The sequence below is a fragment of the Grus americana genome, chromosome 1 (genome assembly GCF_028858705.1).
Source record: "Grus americana isolate bGruAme1 chromosome 1, bGruAme1.mat, whole genome shotgun sequence".
Taxonomy (NCBI): domain Eukaryota; kingdom Metazoa; phylum Chordata; class Aves; order Gruiformes; family Gruidae; genus Grus; species Grus americana.
The window spans coordinates 43,300,393-43,327,719 of record NC_072852.1 but is presented as its reverse complement, the minus strand read 5'-3'; the positions used below and the strand labels follow the sequence as shown (position 1 = coordinate 43,327,719).

Here is a 27,327-nt window from a genome sequence, read left to right as displayed (position 1 = left end):
GCCAAGCGACAGAGGCTGCATCCGCCTCCCGCTGCCTCAGCCCTCTCTCCCCCCTCAGAGACTTAAGCACTGATCCAGAAGGCACAGGGAAAGAGGGTCCCTCTGTGCCCCCGCCGCCACCTTCCCGTCAGGAATTAGCCCCTCAGCGGCAGACCTGACCCCACCGCGGGCCGGGGGGGAGCCCGAGACTGACCGCCCCCCCCCCCCCAGCAGCGGCGAATCCCCCCCAGCCCCACCTGCTGCCCGCCCGGCCCCGCTCGCCCTCGGGCGGCCCTTTCCCGCCTCCCAACGGCCCGCCTCGCGCTGGCGGCCCGGCGGCGGGAGGGGGGGGGGAGGGGGAAGGGCCGCCGGCGACCGCGCGAAGAAAAGGAGCGAAGCGGCCCCGCGCGGGCGGGAGCTCAGTCCCGCGCCCCGCTGCCGCGCGCCGCCTGCCCGCGCGCTGATTGGCCGGTCGCTCGGCCGGGGCTCCCCGGCGGGCCGCGCCTGATTGGCCGGATTGTAAAGCGATGTCTGAGGGCGCCTGGCGGGAGCGGCACAGCCCCGCGCCCCCCGCAGGGCCGCCCGCCGCCGAGGTGAGAGCGCGGAGCCGCCCGCCGACGCGGTGAGGGCGCAGAGCCGCCCGCCGACGCCGCCGCAGGGGCCGGGGCGACCGTCTGCCCGCCCTCATCCCCGGGAGCGCAGTTCCGAGCTGCTGCGCTCCCGTCGCGTCCCGCCGGGTACGGGAGCGCTGCCCCAGGGCGGGAGCGGCTCCTCTTAAGGGCCCGGCTAAAAGCGCCTTCTCGCTTTGCAGATGGAGGTGAGCGTCCTGGCGCTGCGGGACCTGGCGAGCGGACGGCCGGGGCGGCGGGGCCGCGCGGAGGCCCAGAAGGTGAGCGGGCGCGGGGGGGCGGCGGGGGTCCCCTCGCACGTTACTCGGCCTCTCCTGGTGCGGAGCATCCCGCCGATGCTGGGGGGTGGGGGGATAGCGCCGTGGCACCCCAGCCCTGTGAGTGCAGGGGTACGTGCCCCTGGCCCGGGGGACTGGGAGGTGGGTCGAGCCAGGCATGTGACCCCGGATCGTGTCCCTGTTGCTCCCCATGGCGGTATTTGAGGTGCTGCCCCATGGGCCACTGTACCTGGTGCGTCCTGCCACGTTGGTCTGTACAGCAGCATCTCACCTGGCACTTGGAGCACAGGCGTGTCCGGTGCTACCACTAAGAAGACAATCCAGCAAAACAGCCAGGAGTCATGCCACTGTTGTCAGTGAAGTAGTTGCACTCTAGCATTATTCCCAGGGAAACAGTTTTTAGCTTTCACTTAATAAGTAAAACCCACTAGGCAATCTCAAGCATCCCAGTGGCTACCGTTGGGTAAGGTGGAGGGGGCTTTTGTACAGACTCACCATTCAAATGCTAACCAACACCAGACCTGACATGGAAATAGTATAGTCCTGTTACTTAGCAGCAGTTTGAGCATACTGATGCTCATGTCTGCTATGCTTGCCTTCTGGCCTCTATCCATGCAATGGTGTTCCCAGGTGAAGGGGCTAAGTAGTGCCACTTGGTAAGGAAGAAGCTCATCATTCCCTTCCTGCCCCACCAGCCAGGAGACAGGACATCAAACCTCAGGCATACCTTGCTCAGTAATGTCTCCTGAACTAGACGTGACTCATGACCTGCTGTCCACGCTCAACCTGAATCCTCCAAAGATCACATTGTTCTTGTTGGACTCAGCCCCTAGTATCTCAGAGATTTGTTTCAATTCCTGCTTATATTCTAAGTTCATTAAGCTAGCCTTTTCTGTCCTTTTGTATTTCTAAGCCATCTCTGCCTGGATCAAGGTGAATCTCATACTTCTACAAGCTGCCCTTATGGAATACAGCTAGGAGTTCATAGAGCATTTCACTTTTTTCTCAGTAGCTGCGGAGACAATAAAAGTGTTTCTTACCTTAGTAGGCAATTATGATATTCAGGAAATAAAGATCTGAAAACTTGATAGTAGATGTGTGCTTCTCATGTAGTGCCACTATTTTTTTTCATTGTGATATTTGCACAAACATGAAAATCTCAGGTAGTGGAACAGCAGCCTGCTTCAGCTGCCCTCACTGCAGTTCTATTAGCATCAGCCGTAGTGAACAGGAACTTGAGGGGAAGGTAGACTTTTCTTCATTACAGATTAAGTGTTGATTCACTGCCAAGTGTGAAATTGCAAGAATATATTGAGTGCCAACACTATGTGAACATATATTCCAAGGAGTACCATAGCCTCTAAATTGACCCCTATTTATCACAGTGTAGTAAGTTACAACTGGCTGTTAATTGTGAAAAGACATATTTATTACATCCTTTTGGGTAATTCATAGGTGAATGTATGCAGAAATGTTCTTCCTCAGTGCTTAGAGCACAATGCTTTTGATGTGCCAAATTCATTTCCAGTTTGAATGCTGCAGAACTGCTCCTAGTAAAAGCTAGCTTCAGTTGTTGCTAGAACTTCTTACAGCTTTCTAGCTAGACTGTACCTGTTGATATTTGGAACCACGTATTTAAATATCTGTGTCAGCTAATGATAGCTGAATTGCTCCAAATAAAAGGCAAAACAGCTTGGGAAAGTTCTTACAGCAAACCAACAGTAACAACATTTATTTTCAGGCTATATTCCATTTCAGAATTGGACTTCTTGCAGCACAAAATAAAATACATAACAATATCCAGCCTCAAAGTTGTAATGTTAGATTTTTTAAAACTTGTTTTGAAAAAAAAAGTTGTAATCTTAGTGTGAGAAGACTCGCTGAGTTTGAGATCAACACCAAAAAAGCCACAGCTAGACTGAAGAGCAAACAACTTCAAGCCTGATTTGTAGTTTAAAAGCCATTCGTGTGGTTCCAAAGGCCTCACTCCCAATTCCAGCAAGTTATAAGCTCTGCTAGCTTTCTGATGATAATCTGTCCACTTCACTTTCTCTCCCCCCCACCCCCCATTCAAGGTGCATATAACCATTTCAAGGGACTAAGTCTAGAAACAACTAAGCAGTTTTAGCTAGAGTTCCAAAAGCCAGTGTCCTGTTTGTAGAGTATTAAGGAGCATTAAGTGATAGCTAGACTATTTAAGAACAAAACATTGGTCTCCCTGGGCAAAAAGAAACAGTACAACTTTCTACATGGGCATTTCTGGAAGTCCTGCTCTGTGCCAGGTTTAGGATACCTGGACCTCAATTTTTAATATCCTGCAAAGAAAGCCAGTATGGCATCTTGTCTACTTCATTCCTTTAGCTTTCTTGAGCTGTATTTTACACTAACAGGCTAGAGTGAAATAGTGTCTCTTGTTGCTCAAAACCAGATCTCTCAGCTAGAGGATACCATGATGCTTTCTTCAGTCAGTCCCTTGAAATTAGTTGATCTGTAGGGCAGTAAGAGGAAGGGACAAAATTGGACCCAAAGGTGAAAAATGTTAGATTGCAGCTAGGGACAGGAGCAAGTTGAGCTTCATTCAAAGAATGATAAAAATCAGCTGAATAACTACACTTTTCCTTCTAGCAGCTCTTAGCTGTAGTCAAGGAATAATTATGGAGGTTTTCTTCATTGTTTTGAGCAGTAGATAGTGCAGATGCAAATCTTGCTTCGCTTGCACACAAAGTTACATGCACTCCAGTTTGGCATTTTATGACAGTGAACTGCATCCACAGCATGGCTTTTCATTGGGGACCTTTGAAGCAGAACAACATGTTTTCTTGCTAAGTGTAATGTGACCAATGCATTATTTCAATTTTGATCCAATTTGGTGATTTATGCTCATGGGCAATGCTGTATTGTAATAACAGTAAGTTCAAAAGCCTGATAGGCCACAAGTTTGACTAGTTGACCTCAGGTTCTGTAATTCAGGGCACTGTCATATACACTGCCTCCAGTACAGTACCATGTAGAGTATTTTACCACTTCCAACAAAGGCAGAGGAGCTGTGCTAAATATAGCTATGAGTACCAAGGCATGAGTCACTACAATTACCTTTGTAAGAACAATGAAATTGATTGTTGGACTGTTTTCTTTCCTGTTATGTCTAAAGAACTTTGTTTTTTAATAGGAAAACATATTTGATCGATCCAGGATGGCCCCAAAGACTCCCATTAAGAATGAACCAGTTGATTTATCAAAGCAAAAAGGCTGCACCCCAGAAAGAAATCCAATTACACCTGTTAAGCTCGTTGACAGACCTCAGCCTGATCCCTGGACCCCCACTGCTAACCTGAAGATGCTTGTTAGTGCTGCTAGCCCTGACATGAGGGACAGGGAAAAGAAGAAAGAGCTCTTCAGACCCATAGAAAACAGTGAGCAGACTGACACACCTGATTCATTACAGGTAAGACTCAGAACATGATTACCTTATGTTCAGTTAGGACTCTGATCTTTGTAAAGCTGTGCCTCAGTTTTCTTCCAACTGCTCTTTTCATCCTTATGGAAAAGGATAGAATTGTAAAACATTCCCAAGGACAGTTGCCTATGCAGCACTGGCTGAACAGTAGGACTTTTAAAGACTAAGAGTAACTGTCTTACTAGTAACTGACCTGAGACCCCTCAAGAGCCTGAATAGTAGTTAAAAGGACAGTGAAGGAAATAAAGCTTAAATGTGTAATTTTCCCCAATTTAAGTACTTCTGATGCCATTTTAGAAAGGAAGTTGCCAGATCATTTTAAACAGACAGGCAGCATTATCAAAAGCTATTCAACAATGGTGAGGGTGTATTTTTCAACATACTTTTGAAACCTTATACCTTGTCCACAACAGCCCCAGAAAGTGGTCAGTTAAAACCTTTGTCCCCCTTTCCATCCCAGCCCCCAAAGTATTAGTCAGACAGCATGGTCAAGTGTTTGGAAGATTTTTACTTGTCAAGACTCAAGCAATGTGGGGGCTGATCCCTGTTTTGCATTAGGAAGTCCATCCATGGAGAGGATGATGTCAGGTCATAATAAGCATTATTACAGTTTTCTTCCTTCAGACTTCTTTTTGTTCCAACCACTGCTTTCCTTCTCCTGGATTATTTCTTGTAGAATATCCTTCCTTGGTGATTTCAGTGAGAAGATAGTTCTGGGGTCTTCCTACTGTAAAGCATCATTTGCTAGGTACAGATCACTCTACAAGTGTAGATTTTAGAGCAGCTACAGTGACAGTAGTCTAGAATATTCTCCAGCTTAGAGTATCATAAAGGAGCAAACAGTTCTCTAAAGATAATTCCCAACATAGCTTCCAGTAAGTAAAAAATAGTCAATGTTTTCATTACCTGCTAAGATCATATAGCATTTTTGGGGTGGCTACTATAAAGGGTTCAAATATTTTCTAGTTAGTAAAACTTACACTTAATAGTTTTCTCCACACAGAAAGTTAACTTACAAAAGTTGTAAGAGTGTTACTGTAAGAATATTGCTATTTCCATACCATATAAAACTCAAAGAATTCAATCAGAGCAACAGCCTGCCACAAGGTCGCTTAGTCACAACCAACAAAGGACAGTTAAGATCTCATAAGCAAGGAAATTTGGGTTTCAACAGCTGACATCACTCTCAGCTTTTCTTTGGCAGAAGGCAAGATTGGTTTTTTTGGACACAGAAGCAAAACCCCAGAGTTACCAGTGCAAAAAAAAATCCTCCATCATTCTAATTTTGTAATAAACAAACATACCTCTTCATACATTCTTGCCATCACAGTTTTGTTGGTTATTTTTTTCCTTGCAGGGACAGAAAGACCATATTCAGGCCATCCTACAGAGCTCACTACAGCTAACAGCTTGACTGAGTTTAAAGTTTGGAGACTGGGTGGTGCCTTTTATAGTCTCTTAGCATCATGCCCCATCCTCCCCAACCCCTGGTTTCTTAAAGTCACAGAGGCACTGTAAAGGGCGGTAAAATCTCTTGAAAGAGGAACTCTTTAATGGCTTGTACATCCTTCAGTTTATTAGATCCAGAGGTGTTTGAGGGAATATTCCTCCTCCTGTCAAAAATAAATATTCCTTCCAAGTAGGATCTTACCGTCCGCTAGTCTCGGGCATTTGGTCTTACTGTTTTATTTCCTTATGCATAAATATTATTTTATGATCTCACAGATAAAAGTTTTTCTGTAGGTATCTTGTGTGATGAATTAAGAAGAGTTTGCAAGCAAAACTGTGTCACCCAAGTGCTCTGCGCTTGCAAGGAGTCCATGTTTTCTTTTCTTATTATAAAGTCTGAGCTTAAATATTGCTAACAGCTGAAATATGCCTCGCTTGGCTATGCCTGGCTTCTAAAGCTCTGCACTAAAGGGTTAACATTTATTTTTTAACAGTATGATATGGTAGACGACAGCACGGTTGATGAATTTGAAAAACAGAGGCCCAGCAGAAAACAGAAAAGCTTAGGACTCTTGTGCCAAAAGTTTCTAGCTCGCTATCCAAGTTATCCATTGTCAACAGAAAAAACTACTATTTCTTTGGATGAAGTGGCTTCAATTCTCGGTATGTATACCTGCAAAAATGGGGTAACTGATCACCTGGGGTAACCCGACAGGAGTTCAAAAGATCATCCTTCTTACAGAGTACATTCAAGGTCTGCCTTTCCCTGGGTCTGGATGCTTTTCTAATCATACTAATCAAGAGCTGGAAATGCCTAATATTCCTAAGTGTCTTTACTGCTTGATAACACTACCATTTTGAAATCTGCTTTCTGACAGGACTTTTTACTAGACAGATCTATCTTTCAGCTATTTACCAACTCTGTTGCTTTCTTAAATTTTCAATCTGCTGAGGATTGCAGGAGTTAGGAGTTACAAACCCTCTGAAGGAGGACTTAAAAACAACAACTTTTGTCAAAGTGGAACATTTGGAGAAACAGCTGCAAACTAGCAGATGCAGGAAATCAGTTTGGTTTACTGCCGGACCTCAGTAACGTGCCTGACCTTATCTCATGATTCACCAAGGTTATCTTAGTTTTAAATATTGTCTTGTGAGAGGAGATTACCAGGAGACCTGCAAGAGTAGAATGAGAAAATTTGTTGTATTGAGGTGGCAAGAAGCTATCAAGTAGCCTGTTCTCTGGGTCTGCTGTTAGGTTTGGTCTTAGTTAAAACATTAATGAAATATCTGAGAGAAGTAATAAAACTTGGGAGAGAGGACTGAGCCAGGTCACACCACTAACAAAAAGATCCAGGTCGTTGGAGAGATACCCTCTTAGCTAGGAAAGGCTTTACAAAATTGGACTTAAAATAAATAAATAATTGTATCTACATTTAGAACTCAGGTATTTAACAGTAAAGAGGTAGCAAAAATGAAATGTATCTGTTTTGGGAAGAAAGGGAATAGAAGAATGATGTCCTCTGTGACTCTGGTAAGGAAGTCCTCAAAATATTTTTTTGCCTTGGTAATGGGAAGTTAAAATAGGAGATATTTCAGATGAAGTAAATAGTTAAATAAATTACTTTTTAAACAAATTGGGTTTTTAGATTTTGCAGTTACTCCTTCCTGTGTTTGCATGAGATGCTTGTGCTCCAGCTTTGTACAGCTGAACATCAGTAGTGCATTATTCTGTGTTGGGAGTGGTGTTACCTTGCTTTCCTAAATATTAGAAATTTTGTTTCAAAACTTACTGTTGGGAATCTTACCTCACAGAAGGGGATGTGTTTGTTCTTCTCCCTTTGGCTCTTCACTTCCTTGCTTGCCTGTATCCAGTTGCTTCAGGGACCACAAAATTACTCACTGCTGATGTTGCTGCTCTCTGTGTAACAAATGATGGTTGTAATACAGCTTTTGCTACAAATGTATATTGCTTTGTTCATTGAAGACCTATGGAAAGACCACAAAGGGGGCTATACTGCTGGTGCCTGACAGACACCAGGATATGTGTAGCACTCTTGTTTTTCTGGAGTATGTTTCACTGCAAGATCTCCATACACTTGGAAATACTCATGAACTGTTTATACTAATATCCGTTTGAGGCTGGTGAGTATTATCCATATTCTCCAGATGGGTAAACAGATGCATCAAGGCCTTGCCTTCTGCAGGGAAGTCTTTCAAAACCTTTCCCCTTGGCTAGCACTTTTTCTGCTCAGCTGGCATTAACCATTATGGGATTTCTGGTGCAGATGATGCCACCAGCATATAGCGCACTGTGTTATATATAACAGCCATGCTTCAAACAACACTGGACATGAGTACTCGGGACAGTGAGGAGAGCCACCGGCTTGTTCATATTCAGTCCCCAGCCTTGCTGACATCAGTCAGACTGAACCCAAGTTGGACATATTTCATAGATTTCCCATTGGTGCAGACCCAGCCAGTGCCGAGGACTCGTTTCTGCTGCATTTGGGAACAGTGGGTCTCAGTCTCCGCTACTTTGCGCCTTGTGAAGCCTTTGACGCTGCTTTGCTTGGTATGTGCTTTGCAAGTAATTGTACCATTGGGAATGCAAGTGGAAGACCATGCTCCCACTGCTTCCTGCAGCAGTGGGCTTTTATGTTTACCCTGCTCAGACTCTTTCCTGCCCTCTGCTACACATAGACTTGTGTACAGGTCTGTGTCTGAGCTCTGAAGCTCTCTGACAAGAAGAGTCAAAGTGCTCTGAAAACCTCAGGGTAGTCTGGATAGGTCTGAGTGAGTGGGTCTGGGCAGGCTGCAATCAGTTCTTCTAAACACAGTGTAGATGCTTTAAGCTGAAGCCATGACTGGGCCGGCAGTTAACAAAATTGTCAAAGAAGATCATACCATGAGGCTTGCTGTACATAAGTCACTTCTTAATTGTGTAAATTTGGATGGATCTAAGGTAATGTGTCCAGGTGAACAGTGACAAATGTGTTGTGAACGCTCAGTATTAGATAACAGCCTGTTCTCTGTTCTGCTTCTGGTGAAGAGCACCTTAAAACTAGATAAGCATCTACACCTTTTTTATTTCCCCCTCTTAAAACAGGAGTTGAGCGGAGACGAATTTATGATATAGTGAACGTCCTGGAGTCATTGCACTTGGTTAGCCGTGTGGCCAAGAACCAGTACTGTTGGCATGGCCGGCACAACTTAAGTCACACTCTGAAAACACTTCAGGAAGCAGGAGAGCTGCAGTATGGAGAGTTAATGACCTTCTTTCAGCACAAGGAGCAGGACTTGGAGTACAAATTTGTGGAACGAAAAAAGGAAACTATTCCAGATTCTCAATTCAGACCATTACTGGACTTTTCAGAACCAGATTGCATCTCTGGTAAGATAACTAATGTGTGTGATGTGATACGCAGACACAAGTCTCTTTCTCCACTTTATTATGTGACTTTTTCCCTTGCTTTGCTTTTAAATTAAATAATAAAAAATTATTCTTTGCAAAAAGGTGCTGATTTCACTGCGGAGGTGACAGAATTCTTCCTTCTATCCTGTCCATAGCATAGGTCTCAGATTTTACCCTCTGCCCTAGAGACCGGCAGGAGCCTCTGCCAGGCACTCCAGTTCTTTCCCCACCCATACCTGGCAGTAAATGCTTTATCCTGACAGAAGGTACCATCTTCCATTTGTCCAGCGTTTGCATGCTGCCCCTGTAATACATAGTGGTTTCAGTTACAAAGTCCATTGGATTCACAAAATTATAGTGGTGCAAAACTGTGTAACGTAACATAGAATCAGCTTTGGAATCTGACTTTCTAAAACCTATTTCCGCAAGCTTTAATTTTTATTGCCTTTTGAAGAGAGACTTCTGTCTGCATTACTCAGTTATTTGCTGCCTTTCAAAGGATTTCTGCTTCCTGACAAGGAAATACATTACCCCTTTTGTGTGTGAGAAACCTACTTGCTAGTTCTCTGGCTGTGATGGATGACATATGCTAAGAGGCTTGGGTATTATTTGTAACACAGCATCTGCAAACAGCAGAAAGGACAAGTCGTTGCGGATTATGAGCCAAAAGTTTGTCATGCTGTTCCTTGTCTCCAAGACCAAGATAGTCACTCTGGACATCGCAGCAAAGATACTGATAGAAGACACGCAGGATACAGTGGACCACAGCAAATTTAAAAGTAAGCTGGCTGTTGAGAGACGAAGCAATCGGTGTCGTGGTTTAACCCCAGCCGGCAACTAAACACCATGCAGCCGCTCGCTCACTCACCCCTGGTGGGATGGGGGAGAGACTTGGAAGAGTAAAAGTGAGAAAACTCATGGGTTGAGATAAAGACAGTTTAATAGGTAAAGCAAAAGCCGCACATGCAAGCAAAACAAAACAAGGAATTCATTCCCCACTTCCCATCACAGGCAGGTGTTCAGCCATCCCCAGGAAAGCAGGGCTCCATCACACCTAATGGTTACTTGGGAAGACAAACGCCATCACTCCGAACATGTATCCCCCCCTTCCTTCTTCTTCCCCCAGCTTTATGTGCTGAGCATGATGTCATATGGTATGGAATATCCCTTTGGTCAGTTGGGGTCAGCTGTCCCGGCTGTATCCCCTCCCGACTCCTTGTGCACCCCCAGCCTACTTGCTGGTGTGTGGGCTGAGAGGCAGAAACAGCCTTGACGCTGTGTAAGCACTGCTCAGCAGTAATGAAAACATCTCTGTGTTATCAACACTGTTTTCAGCACGAATCTAAAACACAGCCCCATACTAGCTACTATAAAGAAAATTAACTCTATGCCAGCCAAAACCAGCACAATTGGTCAGTGATTAAAGGAAACGGGGGCATGTTAGGACTGACATCAGTAGGTAATGGCAAAAGCAGGTCAGAAATCTTGAGCTGAAGTATGGTTTGGGGTTTTTTTAATTGGAAATGCCGGTTTATGAAAACAGAGCTTGGGGTGGGGAAGAGTCAATTTGACAATTATCTCCAAGTTTTAGCTTCTGAATGAAAAAATTTTTTTTTGTTTGATTTTTTTTTCATACTTTAACTCAGTTTCCTGTACCATTCTGAGTGATATTTCAGCACTTACTAAGATGAAACATGTTGTTTAATTTAATGGAATTAATTTTCTTCTCTGTAGAAATGTGTTACTTCTTCTTTTCACCCAAAAATCTTTCACAGTTGGATAGCACAATTTGCTTTCCAGTTAGTGGGGATTAGTACTTAGGTCCTTTGGACAACATGGAAAAAACTCAGCATTAGTAAATAATTCTTCTAAACTAAACACTTGTATTTCAAGTCTTTAAAGTACTTTTCAAACAAAGTACTTGCCCTTCAGTTTTAAAATTCTACCCCAAATACCGGGAGGGATGTGAGATGTTTAGCTGGACAGCCTGTGGGTATTGTACTCAGCTCCAACATGTTATTTATTGGAGTCACAGAGATTTTTCTGAGAGGGTTACACTTTTAAGATGATAAACATGGCTCCTCTTGTGATCAGCTGTGCACTCGTGTGCCTCGTGCCCCCAAGTGCTTGTCTTTACCCCACGTGGAGGTAGCTGCCTCTTCTGGGCAAGCTGATGATGTAATCACTCCCTCACCCATTTCCATCAAAATGAGGTAGACGAGCTTAAGCCTGAGCAGCTAAGAGGGATGAGCAGCTAAGAGAGGAAGAAGCAGTGCCAAGCGGGTGGGAGCTGGCATGGCAGGCTTCATAGGAGGTGGCTTAAGTCCATCCAAGTTTGAGTTCACCCACCTCGTCTATGAAAGCTGTGGCGATATTCTGGAATGAAATTACCATGTAAATATGTACCGTGTGCATTGTAACGTGACCGTCTTGACTATTTCTGCCCTTTCTTGCTAGCAAAGGTACGAAGACTGTATGATATCGCCAATGTGCTCACCAGCCTAGGCTTGATCAAGAAAGTTCATGTCACGGAGGAACGAGGACGCAAACCAGCCTTCAAGTGGATCGGGCCTGTGGAATTCCCTGGAAAGACTGGTAACTTGTGTAGCTCACATCTCCTTTCTTTTTGTTGTGACAGTCACAGTTACCAAGTAGTAATAGATTGTTTTCCATGTGTAAATTCTGGCTCGGCGTTCATTGTCCACCCTGTGGTTATTACCTGCTGGCCAGCCCAACATTTGCCCTTGTTAGACTTTAGGCTCAAGGGCTGGAGCTGTGGAGGGATGTTGAAGGATGCTGTGTCTTGCTGGTATTGTTGCACCAACTTTCATACACCTCTATGAATAACTGTACGAATTGTAGAGCAATGGCAGATAATGCCTACATCTCCAAATCTGGTTCCACAGCTTTTCTGGGTTGCAAAATCAGTAATTCTGTCATAACAAGACAGTGAATTGTTGTCTTTGTAAGAGGACTTACCATGGTAGAGCAGGGCTGTTTCTTGCACATGTCCCCTCAAACAAAAGATTTGTCTGCAAAGGAGGAGGCACTGGGCCAGAGCATCTCTGTAAGCTGATTCTTGGCTAGAAGACAGTGAAGGAAAGGTCTTTGCTAGTGTATTGGGGTCACCCAGTGCCAGGACCAAGTAAAAGTGAAGGACAGTGTTAATGTCAGCTTAGTACCCTTTCTCCTCCTGGGTGCACACACACGACTGTAGCGGCTACTGCAGCTGCCATGGAATGGAAAGGAAGGAAGCCCTTATCTTGTCTATTGGTGCTTATTGAGCTTAGGTCTGCTTCAGTGTTACAGGATTTGGGATTGTATAGAGATTACCTCTTCTCTTATGACCAAGTTCAGTAACATGGCAGAAGCCTAAATGGTGAGCTGTGTTACCTGAAGGACTGTTGTACAAAATTATGTTCTTACAGATGAGCCGAGAGGGCATAGCCCAACATCTGATCTTCTGCCAGGGATGCAGAGAGGAGCCTGTGCCCCATATGAGACCTGTGCTACTGGAAAGCAAAGGCTTACACGTCATGCTTCATTTAACGGCACACAGCCTTGTGAAGGGACTAGAAGGAAGGTCAGTTCTGAGCCCAACAGCCCACATCGAGAGAGACAAGGTAACTACTAAGGAAGCATGTTCTTTTGTATTTCGCTGGATCTGCCCAAAGTTAAGGCACTTGATTGTGTCAATCAGCCTAATTAAATATGTGAATTACCCTTGGGAGGTGCCTATATTTGTACTGTCCATGTGATGAGACTTGCGTTTTGGACCCTTCTTTCAAGTGCCTAAAGTTAGATGAGATGAATCTGGGCCATACTGCCTTGAATCTTCAGTTTGTTTTCTGGTAAATGTTTCTGTTCTCCACTAACTGCAACCGTACTACAGTTTCTTCTGTTAAAATTTGGTATAGATAAAGAAAGATTCTTTAGCCACAAAAGTTTGTTTTATTTCACAGTTCCTAATATAGTGGAATTTACTGTAACAGTCTAATGGATAGCTGTTAAACTGATAAAGCAATTACAGGGCTTTTCACAGTTCCCTGTTGTAGGAAACAATGATATCGAGCACCTCTCCAGTGGGACTGAGAGTTCTGGATGTCTTGCAGGTTCTGGCTCTAGGTGATTAGTGAATGTTATAAAAATGTGCCAGGATAGAAAAATTATTTTATATGGCCAGTATCAAAATATGTTTGGTAAATTGTTCTTAATTGAATGCTCCTTTATTCTTTCAGCCTGTGTCGTGAATTCAGATGAATATTGCTCCAAAATGATAAATCTAGCAGCTGTCTGCAGGCAGAAAATAGAGGAAGATACTAGGTAGGTTGGTCTTAACTCCTGTCCAGTTTCAACTTTGTGCTTGTCGTGTTTAGTTTAAGGCTAGATTCCATTGATAGGACTGAGATAGAAAATTGCCAGGGTGTCTCATTGCTATATTAATCCTGATAGGTCTCAGCATGGCTTGTTTTTTTTTTTTTTTTTGTCATGGCCAATTTATACCCGCCTGTTCTTGTACCAATGTTGTCCTTTAGCTTCAGTAGTTCTTCATCTCTTGGCTGTTTGTATAGGTCATCCCTGCCTCCTTTGATTTGTTGTCTAGGTAGGCTGAGCAAATCATGATTCTGTGGAAGAACCTCTCTGTCACATCAGCGGGTCTTCTCTACACCTCTCCTAATTTGAATTAATTTGTGAATGATTGACTCTAGTCAAGTGCAATTGAAAGCATTGCTGTTCTGCCAAAAACCTGCTAAGTCTGCTTCTCTGTAATTAGAAATAATAAAAAGTGACCCTCCTTGTAAACTGTGTAAAAGTAGTGATTGGGGGGGGAAATTTTTCCACATTTATGTCCAACAGTGTACCTGTTTGCTTTTAAGGATAAAATAGGGGGTTAATTTTGGACTAAATGTTTTTCCTCTTTTCATTACTTTTTTTTTTTTTTTTTTAGGAATAAAGCTTGTGCCACAGAAACGATATTAAATTCAGCAAGGAACCCAAGCATAACCTCACCTCTGTCCCTTCTTCCAGTTCCTGGGGACTCTGATTTTTGTGTTAACCCTTTGCCTCAGGCAGTTTTCCCTGTGGTTCAGGCAGATGTCCCAAGCCTCTCGCTGCCAAATGGCATCAGCAGCCAAACTCTACATCCTTCCACGCCAGCAGCCTCCAAAACAGAAAATGGAAAACCTACCCTGCTCCCCAACCAACCCTTCCTGTGCTTCCCCTCTTCATCCCTTTTTATGTTGTGTGGTGGTCTTCAGGAAAATAACTTGAGGGAGACCCTGCCCACCACAGGAGACATGGGAAACAGGAGGGCAGAAGCTCAGGCTGCCATACCTCCAGCTGCCTGCCAGAAACGCTGCTCCCACAAGTGCGCATCGCCCTCTGCACCTGCAGATGATGAAGAGCCAGCTGCTAAAAAGCAGACCATGGAACAGAGTGATGTGCCCCTCTCACTTGTAGTACCCAAGGTAAAGAAGTGAATTTCATTATCACTTAGGCAGCCTGGTAGTGAGGAAAGCCTTTTGCCCAAGACTGTGTTTTCAGAAGTGAAAATTCATGACTCCGCTCTTGTTACAGCTACAATTGCTGCCTCCCACCTGTTAATAAAATCGTAAGGGTGCTGTGCCAGGAAGTATAGGCATTAATTGGGAGATATTTTCACACTACCAGGGGAAAATAGACTGTGATTGCTCTGCATAGTGAAGTGATGGTCAGCTGTCTTTTGTAATCAGTGTCCTGATCAGTGTCTTCAATGAAACTGCCTGCCAGAGGGGAAGAAATCAATGTGGCTATTACTCCTCATCTTCCTCTGTTAGCTTGGGCTTTCCCAGACAGCAGCAGCATTGCTTAGTCCACTGAGCTACACCAAATGTGATTTGTACTTTTCCCCCTACTCTTCAGCCTGTGTCTCTATTTCTCCTGCCCAGTGTTGCCCACAGCAGGCTGGTGAGAGAGGAGATGATGGTGAAGGTGAAGTGCATCTATCTCACAGTTTTCTTAACTACTGAAAATGGGGGTCAGGCTCAAGTTTCAGTGTTTGAATATAAGCCATTTGAAACTGGTATTTTTCCTTATCAATCAAGAGAAACAAATCCCCAAGCTTGGGTATTTCTTGTCCAGTGTCTCCAAGTACTGAAAGTGAACTACAGCACAGGGCTTAGGCATCACTAGTATTGCTCTTCGAACGCTCAAACAAAATTTTTAACTTGGTGACTTGCTAATGAGTTTTGTGCTGCCCCTTTGCACAGATGCACATTTTACTCTGTAGCTGAGGAAAGTGCATGAGAGACATTGTACTGTTCTATTTCAGTTTGGACTCATTGTTTCCTCTTTTGTTTTTGCTTAGAAGCCTTTTAAGTCACCCAAGGCAGAATCTACCCCAGGAAGTGGTTGTACATCTGCTGAACATCTAGAAGCTTTTCATCCTGACCTCGCAAGTCCTGCTGCTCCAGAGGCTGCAGACAAGGAGTCTGCTAAGCCTTTAGATTCTCAGGAGCAAGAAAAACAGTCTCAGAGTAAAGACCCTGATGAACCCTCTTCAGGAAAAGAGCACATCTCTAAAGAAAATGCCAATCAACCTTTCCTACCACAGTATCTTTATGTTCGGCCTACTGCTGGTAAGGACAGCCATAAGATCTAGATGCACTCGAACTTCTGCATCTGTTTGCTGACCTGTTCAAATAGGTAGACCTACAGATAGGTGAATAATTCTATATTTGGCACAAAAACTGTCTGCAGTTTCTGTAGTAGTTTAATAGTTCTGAATTCTTTTGACTCCAGATGAACTATTGCTTCTGTGAAAATACAGGCATTTTTCTGAGGTACCCAGATGTTAATAGAGCTGAATAACATGGGGCTTTCATGCTTGAATTATGTGCAGCAAAAAAGACACCTATCCAGCATTCAAAACTTGGAGGACCTGGAATTCTAGGTTTGGCAGTAAGGCGGCCAGAGTAGCACAGCAACATCCCCTGAGTGGGTAAATTTAGTCATCTACGAACTTTGTACTGTCTTGTCACGTGTATCATTGGGATAACACCACAAAAACTGAGGCACTGGGAGTGTAGCCAGGCCTGCTTGTAGGACACAGTAGGGATGAGGAGGAAGTAGCTGAAGATACTACACGAGGATTTTGTGCCCACCATTTTCTATGCCTGTGCTTGTGTGGAGTGGAAGAGTGTTTTGTGGGAACAGGATACGTGTGGCAGATTCCCGTGACTAGTGCTTTAGTATTTGATTCACTTGTGGCACAGAGTGGGGTCTATGGGCTTTCACTTACAGGATGGAGATGCTCAGTTTGAAAATGTTGATTCTGTTGTTTTGCAAAAAGTCAGACAAACTGGGAACTGGAGCAGCTTCTGTTTCAAAACAGTGTTTCAGCCATTCTCAGGAAAATTAGTGCCTTTGGGGTATATCTTGGTGGGTGTTTTCCTTTTTTTCTCTCTTTTTTTTCTTATTAAAAGCAATGCATATGTTTTTATATAGCAGAGGGTATGATTCCTGTTAGTGAAAAAAGTTTGTTTAGCCAAGATGTTGCTTGTAACTAAAGTTAGAAGCAGAAAACAGCAAGGCGCGTGGTTGGTTCTTAATGTTAACAAAGTAAATGGATGCAGATACAGTGAACAGGCAGTAGGGGGGGAGATGGAGGAAGGTAAGGAAAGGGAACTTGACAGAAGACTCACAGGTTTGTAACAGTTTTCTTCCTTCTGTCTTCTTATTGTCACAGTTTTCTTCCTGAGCAGCCTGTTTCTTTCTTTGTTGTCATCCCTCTTTCCTGTTCTAGATGAAGTTATAATAGCTTAATTCCAATTTGTCAACTGTATTAATGCCTTGCTTTTTCTCTCTTTGGTCTAGGATTAAGCAGTTTTAATTTCCTGTTCTCTACAAACCAAGCCCCTGGTGCTATCAGCCTGGCTGCGAGCCAGTTACCTTCTCTGAGCGTCCCCTGTGTCATGGTGCCGTCAGCAGCCTTGGCTTCCTTCCCTCTCGTCTGTTCTCCCGCAATCACCAGTCCTCTTTCCCCAGTTCCCGATGGCTCCTTCTCAGCTGCTGCCTCCATGAATTTCAGTATGTCTGGCCTGGCATCAACAACGCCTGTTTTCATAGGCACCACGACAGTGGTGACCCCCAAGGTCTCACCCGCACCTTCGGTGGATCCCCAACAACCAGCTCACCCCGCTCTGCACCTGAGTCCCGTGCTTGCAAGGTCTTGCGGTGCTGTTAAACTGGACTCCCCCGTGTGTATGGGGCATCCGGTGACCCTTCTGAAGCTGCAGCAGGTAAGGGTGAAAGGTGGTTGAGTGACGATGAAACAGCGGTGCCAGGTCACAGGGACTGAAGGCAGGTTGTGCTGCAGGCTGGTGCCGCTGTGTCAGAGCAGTAAGTTGGCACACTGGGAGCTGGTGTCTTCCACTTAGTCTGTGTGTCCATCTGTAGTGGTGGCAACACTTGGGACAGTGTTAAAGACATAGACTGGCATAGCACGTCTAGCCTTGAACGGTGAACTGGTGAGTTTTAGAAATCTTACAGGAATTTTAAAATCATAAAAATCTTAATCTTTAAAAATCTTAACAGGAATAGAGAAAAATAAGTTACACGTTTTTTCCCTCCAAGAAATCTGAGGCGGTATTTTTTCCCCATTTGACAGTATCATTGTGTGCTACTCAGTGGTTACAGAAATGCACTAGGTGGACAGGAGGATTGTTTGTCATAATTCAGGGGTCAGCTGGCTGCAGCACTTCTCAGGTAGCAGTGTCCCAGGTTACCTCCTCACTCCCATTCTGATCTCTCTGCACTAAATAATGGCAACATAATAGCAGCATCAGAAGTGGGGGAAGACAATGATTCTTGTGGGTTTTGTTGGTCTTTTTTATAAATATATTGTAAAAGATGTAGCATAGAAACAGATTTTTTGCGTAAAAAAATGAGAAATTCAAAAGTGAAGGACTCATCTGAAATGAGTGACGTAAAACAGTTATGTCACACTGTTACCTGTGTCTTTACAGCTATTAACAGTGATGTTTTGGCACTACTTTAGCTTACGTTCTTAAATCTGTGATTTGTTTCCTGTTGTCTAATGCAGTGACAAATAGATTGAACTTTTGGAAGCTTTATGAACGTTACTTTATGTTTATTCTGTTCGAGCTTTAGAAAAAGGCTGTAATAGAGACTGGTTGGCAGCCAATCTGGTTACAGATACTAGCATTAGAGGTTACAGTAAGAGTGGCACTTAAAACAGAAACGGCCAGGGTTTAGGAGACTAATTTTAGATCTGTGCTGATGCTAACAAATAACATAAGCGAGTAAAACATCAAGGAAGGGAAAGAGCCATTTAAACTAAAGGACAAGATTGGCATAAGAATGAATGAGTATGAACTAGTCATGAATACATTTAAGTTGGAAATGAGGTAGAGGCTTTCAGCTTCCAGCAATGATGTACTGGCAGACAGTTCCAGAACAAAAAGCAGGGGCAAAGCCTGTAGCTTTTCATGTGGAGCTTCTAAAAGAATGTGTGACATGGTTCTTTGTAGTAGCAAGGTACCGGGCTTAATGTCTACAAGCTGTCTTCTGTTTGCGTGCTTGCATGTAGGCTTTGAGAAAATCCTCCTGAATCACTTTGGTTTTGTTTCACAAATAGCCTTCATCAACTCCCCTCACTCCCAAGAGCATTCGTCCTGCACGTCATGAAACATTTTTCAAAACTCCCGGAAGTCTTGGAGATCCTATTGCATGGAAGAAAAGTGAAGGCAACCAGACCAGAAATGCCAGCTCTGTGCAGAGGAGACTAGAAATCTCTAGTACCAGCCCTGACTAACTCCACTCATTGCAAAGGGTGGGCAGATTGTCCTAGGACCCTGTATTGATTACAAGAGAACAAGCTCTTACCCGGCAAAAAGAGCGCATTAAAATGTCATCCTTTTTGGCATGCTTCCCCGCTATCTATTCACCCACCGGTTCTGTTAACCACCTTCTTCACAAATCATCCTTGGTACTGAAAACCTTTTACTGAATTGTTCCTTCAGTACTGATTTGAGTTCAGATTCTGTGCTTCACATGGCCTTGTGGGCATCGAATTGTATTTGGGGCTTTAATTTGGAAAACTATTGCTGTGAGGAGATGCAAATGGATTTTCTTGGAGTCCCCAAGGGTTCTTTATTCATGGTTTTAAGTGAGATGTCTAGCACTTATCTGGGGCAAGCATGTTTTTTGCATGTACTCTACTTACCCCGAGTAAATCTGTGGTGAAATTGATAAACTGCAGTTGTGAGAGCAACTGCTTCCTTGGTTCCAATCTGTCAAATCCTGCCTCCGCAGTGCAGCCTCTTGCTATTTATTTTGTACGTTGGAGTGGGATTTAGTGCAAAAAAAGTTTTTTTGCAGTTTCAGAATAACAGATTTTCTCAGGGTAGGATTACTTGAATGTCAGTTGGTTGTTGTACAATTTGCCCAGCACTTGTGGTTAGAAAAACCTAATAATAACACAATATGATTGAATGTATACATGTGAAAAATACTAAGACCAAAATAACTGTGAATGTTAACAATTTTATAATTGTGCTAATGAACTGTATTAGTCCTTGGGTTTGTTTTTTTTCTTTTACTCTGAGCAAAATGTACAAGTTAGACGTAAAGAATACAAAACCTGATTCCATAAATAAGTTTGACAAAGTAATTTGAGAGTGACAAGCCACTGAGAGGGCTGTGCTAAGATTTCATCTCTCCTTGGTCCAGTGACCAAGGTGCAGTGACCAAGGAACACTGGTCATTAACCACATGATTAGATTCAGTCTAACTTGAGTCTACTTAAGTGCCTACTTAGTGGCTTATTTAAGGGGTATGTACTTAAGGGCCTAACTCTTCATTTAGGGGAATTTTGTAACTAGTTAATAGTGCATTTGAGTATACTTGGAAGACAAGGGAGATCTTATCTTTTGGCGAGTATCTATCTAAACCATACAAAGATGCTGAAAAGAGCAGGATTCATAAATTTTGGAAGTTGGGAAAAATTATCTGTGTTCCTTAAGAGAAGATAAAGAGGAAAAAAAGTATAACGGTCAACATTCAAAGTCCTCAAATAATGAATGGTGCTATTAATAATATAGGACATAATTTTAAGAGTTAGTGCTCTTATGCTTGGGTATGTTTTCACTCGTGTAGCAAACTGCAATTAAATTTGTGCAGTTTCCTGTTGAAAAGACAGAAAGTGTTGCTGTTGACATCATGTTACTCTGGATTTTTAGCAAATATAAGGCCAGCGTTATCAGCTCTTCTCATTGGTACTGGTTTTCTAAGGGTAGATACACTGTCGGATGTGCTATTTTGTTGGTCAAGGGAGGCTAGGACTTTGTTTGGGGGTTGGGGATTTGATGAGCTTTTTTATTTTTATAATGAAATGTATTATGAAAATGGAATTTAAGAAAGAGTGTTAGTGAAGCTGGGAGTTTGAGTAATGTGGCCTTATCATAGAATAGACCAATAACAGCCTTTTAAGGAGGGCTGATCAGCCCTCATTGAAAGAAAATCTATAGTAGAATTATCGTAGGAAATTTCAGGGGTGGTAAAGAGAAATCTTCAGACTGCTAAATTTTAAGGTTTGTGGTTTGTTGGTTTTTGTTTTTTTAAAATTACACTACAGTTGTGAAAGTTTACAGTTTTTGCTTCTGAATTATTTCTTCTTATACGCCCACATAAATGAATTTCACTTTGAAAAGCAATGTGTAATTGGCATGGTGCTGCCCCTGCACTTCTGCTAGCATGCGTTTGTTGCTGTTGGGGCTGGAAGCAGGCTGCTGGGGGTCAGGATGACGTGGTGGATGTTAATTCTCCAAACCTTGTCTCTTCCCTTCCCCTTTAGTAAAGTGCAGCCTTTTAGTGAAATGGCAGCTGAGAGCAGAGAGGAGGGTTAGAGCTAATATTGGCTCTTCGCTCCAGTTGAAGCATCATCGCAAAAATCAACTTTCATTGTCAGTAACGTTCTTCTGTGACATAACTAACCTAACTATACTTGAAAATGCAGGGACTGAAAATGGATCTTCAGTTTCCAATTTCAACTCACAGTTTTGAGTTTCCGTAAATACAGCAGGTCTGGAAATGAGGATCGACTCCCTCACAATCAAAGCTGTTTGATGGGTCATGGTTGCAAAAGCAGATTCAGGCCTGGGAGAAGAAGGGGGTTGATATGCTGTCTTGTCTTTGTCAATGCAAAATTCTCATGAAAACAAGAGTGGGACCACCAAAGCAGTCAGGCAGCAAAGGAATCAACGCTACTTGCAGTACCTGAGCTGCTGAACTGCACTGGTGAGGGGGAAGGGTTGGTTCTCAAGAGGGAATGAGTTTACGTTTCCTATCTTTGCCTTCACTGAAAGCTAAGTAGTAAAATAAACTAGGAACAACTCATCAGCAGAGTAGCTTTGGAAAAGCAGAATTTGTATTTGCACTGAGGCAAAGTGCGTACCCAGGATGTTCTGCAGGGTTTGTGAAACCTTCCTGTCCCAAGACAGTTGCTGAGGAGGGTGAGCATATAACTTATACTTGAATCTACCTGCCACGTTTACATTTCTGATTGTCTTTTGTAAATTGGTGCTATTTCTGTATTTAAAAAGCTGTATTTTTAATGTAAAGCTGCTTCCAGTTTGTATCTTTGCACTGCTAGTTTAATATAGATATTAATTTTATTGCTGTTTATAACTGTTCTTCAGTGATTAGACGTCCTGCTTTTCCTGCTCTCTAGCCATCTTTTTAGCTGTCTGCATATAGCTTTACTCCAATCACACTGTTGGGTTGAATATTATTTTTTTTATACTATCTTTTAGCAAAATATTAAACTTTTACAGAATAAAAATGGAATTAAAACCGAGGCTGAGGCTGTGATTTCAGTATGGAGAGTGCCCTTGAAAAGAAACATCCATCCACTATGCGTCCAGGTGAGCAGTCCCTGTTGGGTCTGAGCACCAAATAAATAGCCGAGGACAACAGCTCGGCTATTTTAGGCAGTACAGGCATGATTCCCGCTCCAGCTGTTGCGGGCACAAGGACCAGTTCAATGCAAATTGGCTCTTAAAGTCCTGGAGCTGGCCAGGGGAACGCCCGATGGCCCAAAACCACACGAGGTGATCCCCAGTCCCATCACTGCTGTGGAGCCTGCCCCGCGGCCCCACAGCCGTCCCTCGGCCCAGCTCTCCACAGGATGGCAGCAATGCCTGCCCGACCATGGCCGCAGACACCCACGAGCAAGGCAGGCCCTGATGCGGAGGCCGGTTTCCCACAGGCGGAAGCCGGTGTTTGCTTGTCCCTGCTTATTAACCACCAACCCCTCCTAAAAAACAGAAGTGGAGAACGCAACCATAGCCCCGTTTCCCTTTTTCTTCCCCTTCCCTAATCATGCTGACACATGTAAGACACAGTTTCACCCAAACCTGAGTTTGCTCCCATTAAAATCAGTATCACGTTCACTATTGATTTCAGCAAGCCCAGTATCGCCCCCCTCCCCCCTGTAATTAGAGACACATGAGTTAAGGTCCTGCGTCACCAACAACGGCAGCAAAATCCCCGTGAGTTGCAACTGGCTGAGTTCCTCCAGACTCATTTCTAAAAGGAAAACTCAGCAGCTCACTCAATATTGTTTTGGGAGTTTTATGACCTGTGACTCCTCCAACTATAACTCCCTTTCAACCGACAGAGGAAGCATGGTAAGTTTAATAAGACCAAAGATGGTATGAGAAGCACTGACAAGCCCTAACCTTGCTCCAGCTCCCCTGGCAGCCCCATGGCCATCATTTCCTTATGCAGGAGCAGGGCTGTAGCTTCTAGCAGTTCTTGTCCTCACTGGTACACTTAAAACTCCCCCTTTTGAAGTAAAAAATAATTAGAGGGGAACAGCAAACTCCCTCTGATTTAGTTCTCCCTATAAAAAGGGAAAATTAAAAGCAGTGGTATTGTGGATGAACATCTTAATGCTTCACAGCCTGGGCTGGGCAGCCCAGAGCCAGCTGGGAGACAAAAATAGCCCCCAGATGCTGGAAGGTGTCGAACGCTGGAGGCAGAAGCAAAAGGGAAGCCTCCGGCGGGTGGCAAAGCAGAGCGACGTCCAGGGAAGCAGGTCTTCACCAACCATCGGTCAACAAGGAGGGTTTCCTGAGAGGTGCTTGGGCAATGGCAACACTTTCCAGCCCAGAGAGTTCCCGAGCAAGGCTCCATGGCCTGCACGATAATTTAAAATTTAATAAAGGGGTAAAAAAAAAAAGGCTTTGTACACAAATCAGGCAAATTTAAGCCTGATTCTGATCCTCTGGGAAGATCCATGTGGGCAGTAAGCATTAACGTCCAGATTCTTTCCAAATTGATTCATTGCGCCAGAAATGCAATGAGAATATAGGATATTTTTTCAAGCGCTTTCTCCAAGGCCTCCTGGAGTGATGAAATGAATCCTAATGGTGTCACTTGGTGCTGGCTTAAGGTCCACGAGCCCAAAGCCTTCCCTTGGTCCCCTTGGAGGCCACGGTGACTTTGCTGGTGAGCAGGCAAAAGGCTCCCTGGCTTGTCTGCAAAATGCCGCAACTTCCAAGTCTGATACTGCAGGACCTCCCAGGGGACAAAAAGGTCTGCCTCAAGCGGAGCTCCTCCATTTTACTCCATTTTCCAAATAAACAAAGTTCTCATTTTCACCCTGATGCCAGACTTCATGCCTTTCCCCCATTTCTGGCTGGATATTTCTCACCCTGGATGTGACAGCAGTTTAATTTCATAGATGACATACCAAATTCAGGTAGGAGGGGGAGCATGAAACTTGGGGGGTTTTCCAACAGTTGCTTTCTTGTTTCAAAACTGACAGCTGTGAACCAGCAGTTTACAGACTTACCCCCCAGGTGTGGGGTGGGAGTGAAGGCACTGTAGGGAAATCAAACAAATCTGCAATACATGTAAAATGCTGCAACTTGGTATGTGCCTCTAACAAGAGCTGAAATAGGCCAATCTGGAACAGGTTTAATATTTTGGGAAAAAAAGGGAAACAATTTAAAACCTACAAAATAAGATGTAGGTATAAAGATTTCACTCCACATCAATAAATTGTCCAGAAGGAAACATCTCCCTTGCTTTGCTAGCCAATTCTTCAATGCTAAGAAAAACGCTTTGTCTTTTCCCAATCTCTGCATCTCACTGATAGCCTACCAACACGTGATTTAATAACCCTACACCCCTTTAAAATCTTAACAGCTAACAGTTAGTCCTGTGCTAGAAACGCACTGGGAGTTCAATGAAGGTGGAAGAAGATGTTAGGGGAGGAGGTGGCTGGAGCTCTGCTCTAAGGCTTGCCTGGCGATGTGACAAAACCAGCCACTGGCACCTCACCTGCATTCGAGTTCCCATCATTACTGCACCTAAACTAGGATGTCTGGAAGATGCTGGTGAAAAATGTCTCTGCAGACACTCTACGCCCAAGTGGCAAACGCTTGTGTTCCTGTCTTCCTTTACATTAACATGATGTGAGTCCACAGTGGCTCCAGTGGACTCACTCTTGATTTACATTGGCTTGAAGGGGAGGAGGATCCATCCCCTGGTTCTGGGCTTAATTCTGCTCATCATCTACTGCACGACGCTGAGCAAAGCAGTCTTTGACTTCTCTAAAACCAGAGCAATGGCAGTAAACCAGGATTATCACCTGGCCTCACAAGAGCTGAGGATCTAGCTTGTGGTGGTGGCATGCAGGGGACAAGGGAGATGGAGAGAGAGCAGGGGGCAGCCCCGCTGAGCAGGCGTTAAGAAACAGGTAGACAAGTACATTCACTGATTTGAGAATAATTCAGGGCTTTTCTGCTCAGCCTTGCTTGGAAATTCACATTATTTGAGGCTGTCCTGAGGACATGTCAGAGCCTGCTAGCCTGGGACAGCATCAAAATCTGCCCTTGTGCTCCTGCAGTACAAGCCTGATGGTCTTGGAGTGACCTTGTCTTGCTGTCTGACCATTACATGCCATTGATTTTTAATGTAAGATTCCTCTTCATAAGCGTGAGGCTGAAATCACATAGATTAGAGCCCATTATGTCTTTAAGATATTTACAAAAATACTTCAAAATGCATTAGATAAAAGATTACTTTAAGAGGTTGAGAAAGCGAAAGCTTTTTCAGTCTTCCCAGCACATACAATTAAAGAGGAAAGAACATTTCAGAAGCAGTCAGGGAATGTATTTTACTATAATCAGATAACTACGTGATGCCCTGCCAGAGTACCTAGGGCTGGGCTCCAGGAGCCTCTGCAGAGGATAAAAGGATTCACTCAGGCGCCAGCCCTCCCCCTCCCCCAGTTAAAAAGTCTCTCCAGATATTTCTTCAAGCTGGTGCAAGCTGCAAACTCTTGCATGATCCTAGTGAGTTGTTATTTCTAGGAGAAACCAGAGGACAGAAAGAAAGTACCGGCTTTTTCCTAGCAAAGTCCCAACCACTTGTTATGCCAGGTAATGTGCCTGTAGCCTCCCTTTGGCTTTCTCAAGACACGGAAAGTTTAATTAAGGAGAGCAAAATTAATCCCAGAGGTTCATAAACCTTCTAAGTCTGTTGAAGCCCAGGAAATCTTGGTCTGGATTATGATTTTGCAGAGAAAAATACGATTTTTGTAATTCTATGCAAAACCAGATCATATTTATTTCCTCTGTTTTATTTTCAAGGAGGGATTTTGTCTGGCCAAAATTAAAAGGAAAACCAGAGATGCAATGACAAGAAGCAGAAATCCCTTCCTGAGATCTCTCCCCGCGTGGGGCTACGGGGCTGCACCATGGTGTGTTCCAATGCAGCGTTGGGGTCAGTCACCAGCGGACAGCCGGTTAGCAAGGGGAGGCCTCTCCAAGCCCTACGGCAAAGACATTTCAGCACTTTCAGCACAGCAGAGAGGAGGTGAAAAATGCCTGAATGGATTAAAGCGACGAGGAGAGGCAGGCCAGCCCCCAGACAGGGTACGCTGACCGCCGCAGGGCTGTGAGGTCTCATGCATGACACAGACCTGGATTCTTCCAGCCTGTCCTCTGCCTCGGGCTCTGCAAACTCTGACTGCCCGTGCTCAGCACTGTTGCCTTTTGTCTGTACCATCTCTTATCGCTAAACCCCTCCTCGGTCAGAGCAGGGGAAACAGACTATCAGCCTTTCCTAGAGGACGTCCACATCCCAATTTCTTCTGCCGTTGCTCCTGCTACCTGCAGCTCAGCGTGCCTGCTCCCACCATGTGCCCGATGGCATGCTATGGTCCCTCCTTGCTCAGAGCTGCTGGGAGGGTCTCTCCAGCTCAAAGCGCTCACTTGCAGCCTCCGCTCCTCTCTGATAGCAGACCGGCACGGGGCTTGGAGCCTCAGGGCCTTTGCAGGGTGAGGCTGCAGCATGGCATCAAATTATCTCTGACCCTTCTGATGTGCCTTGTCCAACCCAGCACAGCCACCAACTTACCGTCTGCTCAGGAGCAGCTCCTTATCCTCCATGAGAGATACAGGAGTCACTCCCACTTCAGGCCCCCATCTTGCCGACCTCAGTCCCCCGTGGGGCATTGGTAGCAGCATATTTGTGCAGCAAGCAGAAGCTGCTCTGAGGGAAGCAGATAGATGTGGATGCTGGCTGCCTCTTGCACAGGTGTGTATTTTGCACCCAGGCGGTGCTACTCCCTGCTACTCACCGTAACACCCACTTGCCAATGCGGGATTCTCCATGCCATGCAAAACGTTTCGGGATTGGGTGAAATGGAGAGGACTTTTTTATTTCCTGACCAGCTATAAATGAGTGGGTGCTGGATAGCACACAAACGAGTGTGTTACTGCTTTGTGGAACCTGGGAGAGGGTGAAGGTCTAGGTTTTGATAGGGATTTCTCCATACCACATGTTCCCGACATTACCACAGCAGTCTGACTGGGACTGAGTGAGGCCTGCAGGAGTCTGATATCAAAACCCAGACCACCACAAAGCCTGAGCCCATCTCCGCTGCAGAGTATAAACCACAGCAAAATTGCATGAAAATCTCTGCCTTGTATCGCAATTGTTCTGCTTTAGAGTAATATCAATCATGAAAGCCGCTTCCCTGTGAAGTTTGGTGATGTTATGGATGCCCTTCACTGCAGTAAACCTAGGTTCTCCTTCCCATGGCTCTGC

The 27,327-nt window shown here is 44.4% G+C and overlaps 1 protein-coding gene across 1 annotated transcript; it reads left to right on the top strand.

The window, feature by feature from the left end:
• The first annotated feature begins 529 nt into the window (after positions 1 to 529).
• On the top strand, positions 530 to 20,671 carry E2F7 (E2F transcription factor 7). The gene is made up of 13 exons (XM_054813949.1): positions 530 to 572; positions 791 to 868; positions 4,056 to 4,331; positions 6,287 to 6,455; positions 8,899 to 9,183; positions 9,825 to 9,983; positions 11,662 to 11,799; positions 12,633 to 12,827; positions 13,443 to 13,527; positions 14,153 to 14,672; positions 15,551 to 15,821; positions 17,059 to 17,483; positions 18,842 to 20,671. Exons 2-13 carry the CDS (start codon positions 791 to 793, stop codon positions 19,016 to 19,018), a joined length of 2,778 nt encoding a protein of 925 aa, XP_054669924.1. The 5' UTR covers positions 530 to 572; the 3' UTR covers positions 19,019 to 20,671.
• The last annotated feature ends 6,656 nt before the right edge of the window (positions 20,672 to 27,327 follow it).

Coding starts and splice junctions, on each gene's coding strand:
- E2F7 (XM_054813949.1), top strand. CDS start 791: ATGGAGGTGAGCGTCCTGGCGCTGCGGGACCTGGCGAGCGGACGGCCG. Junction 9,984..11,661: donor GGACCACAGCAAATTTAAAA/GTAAGCTGGCTG, acceptor CTTTCTTGCTAG/CAAAGGTACGAAGACTGTAT. Junction 12,828..13,442: donor CCCACATCGAGAGAGACAAG/GTAACTACTAAG, acceptor TTATTCTTTCAG/CCTGTGTCGTGAATTCAGAT.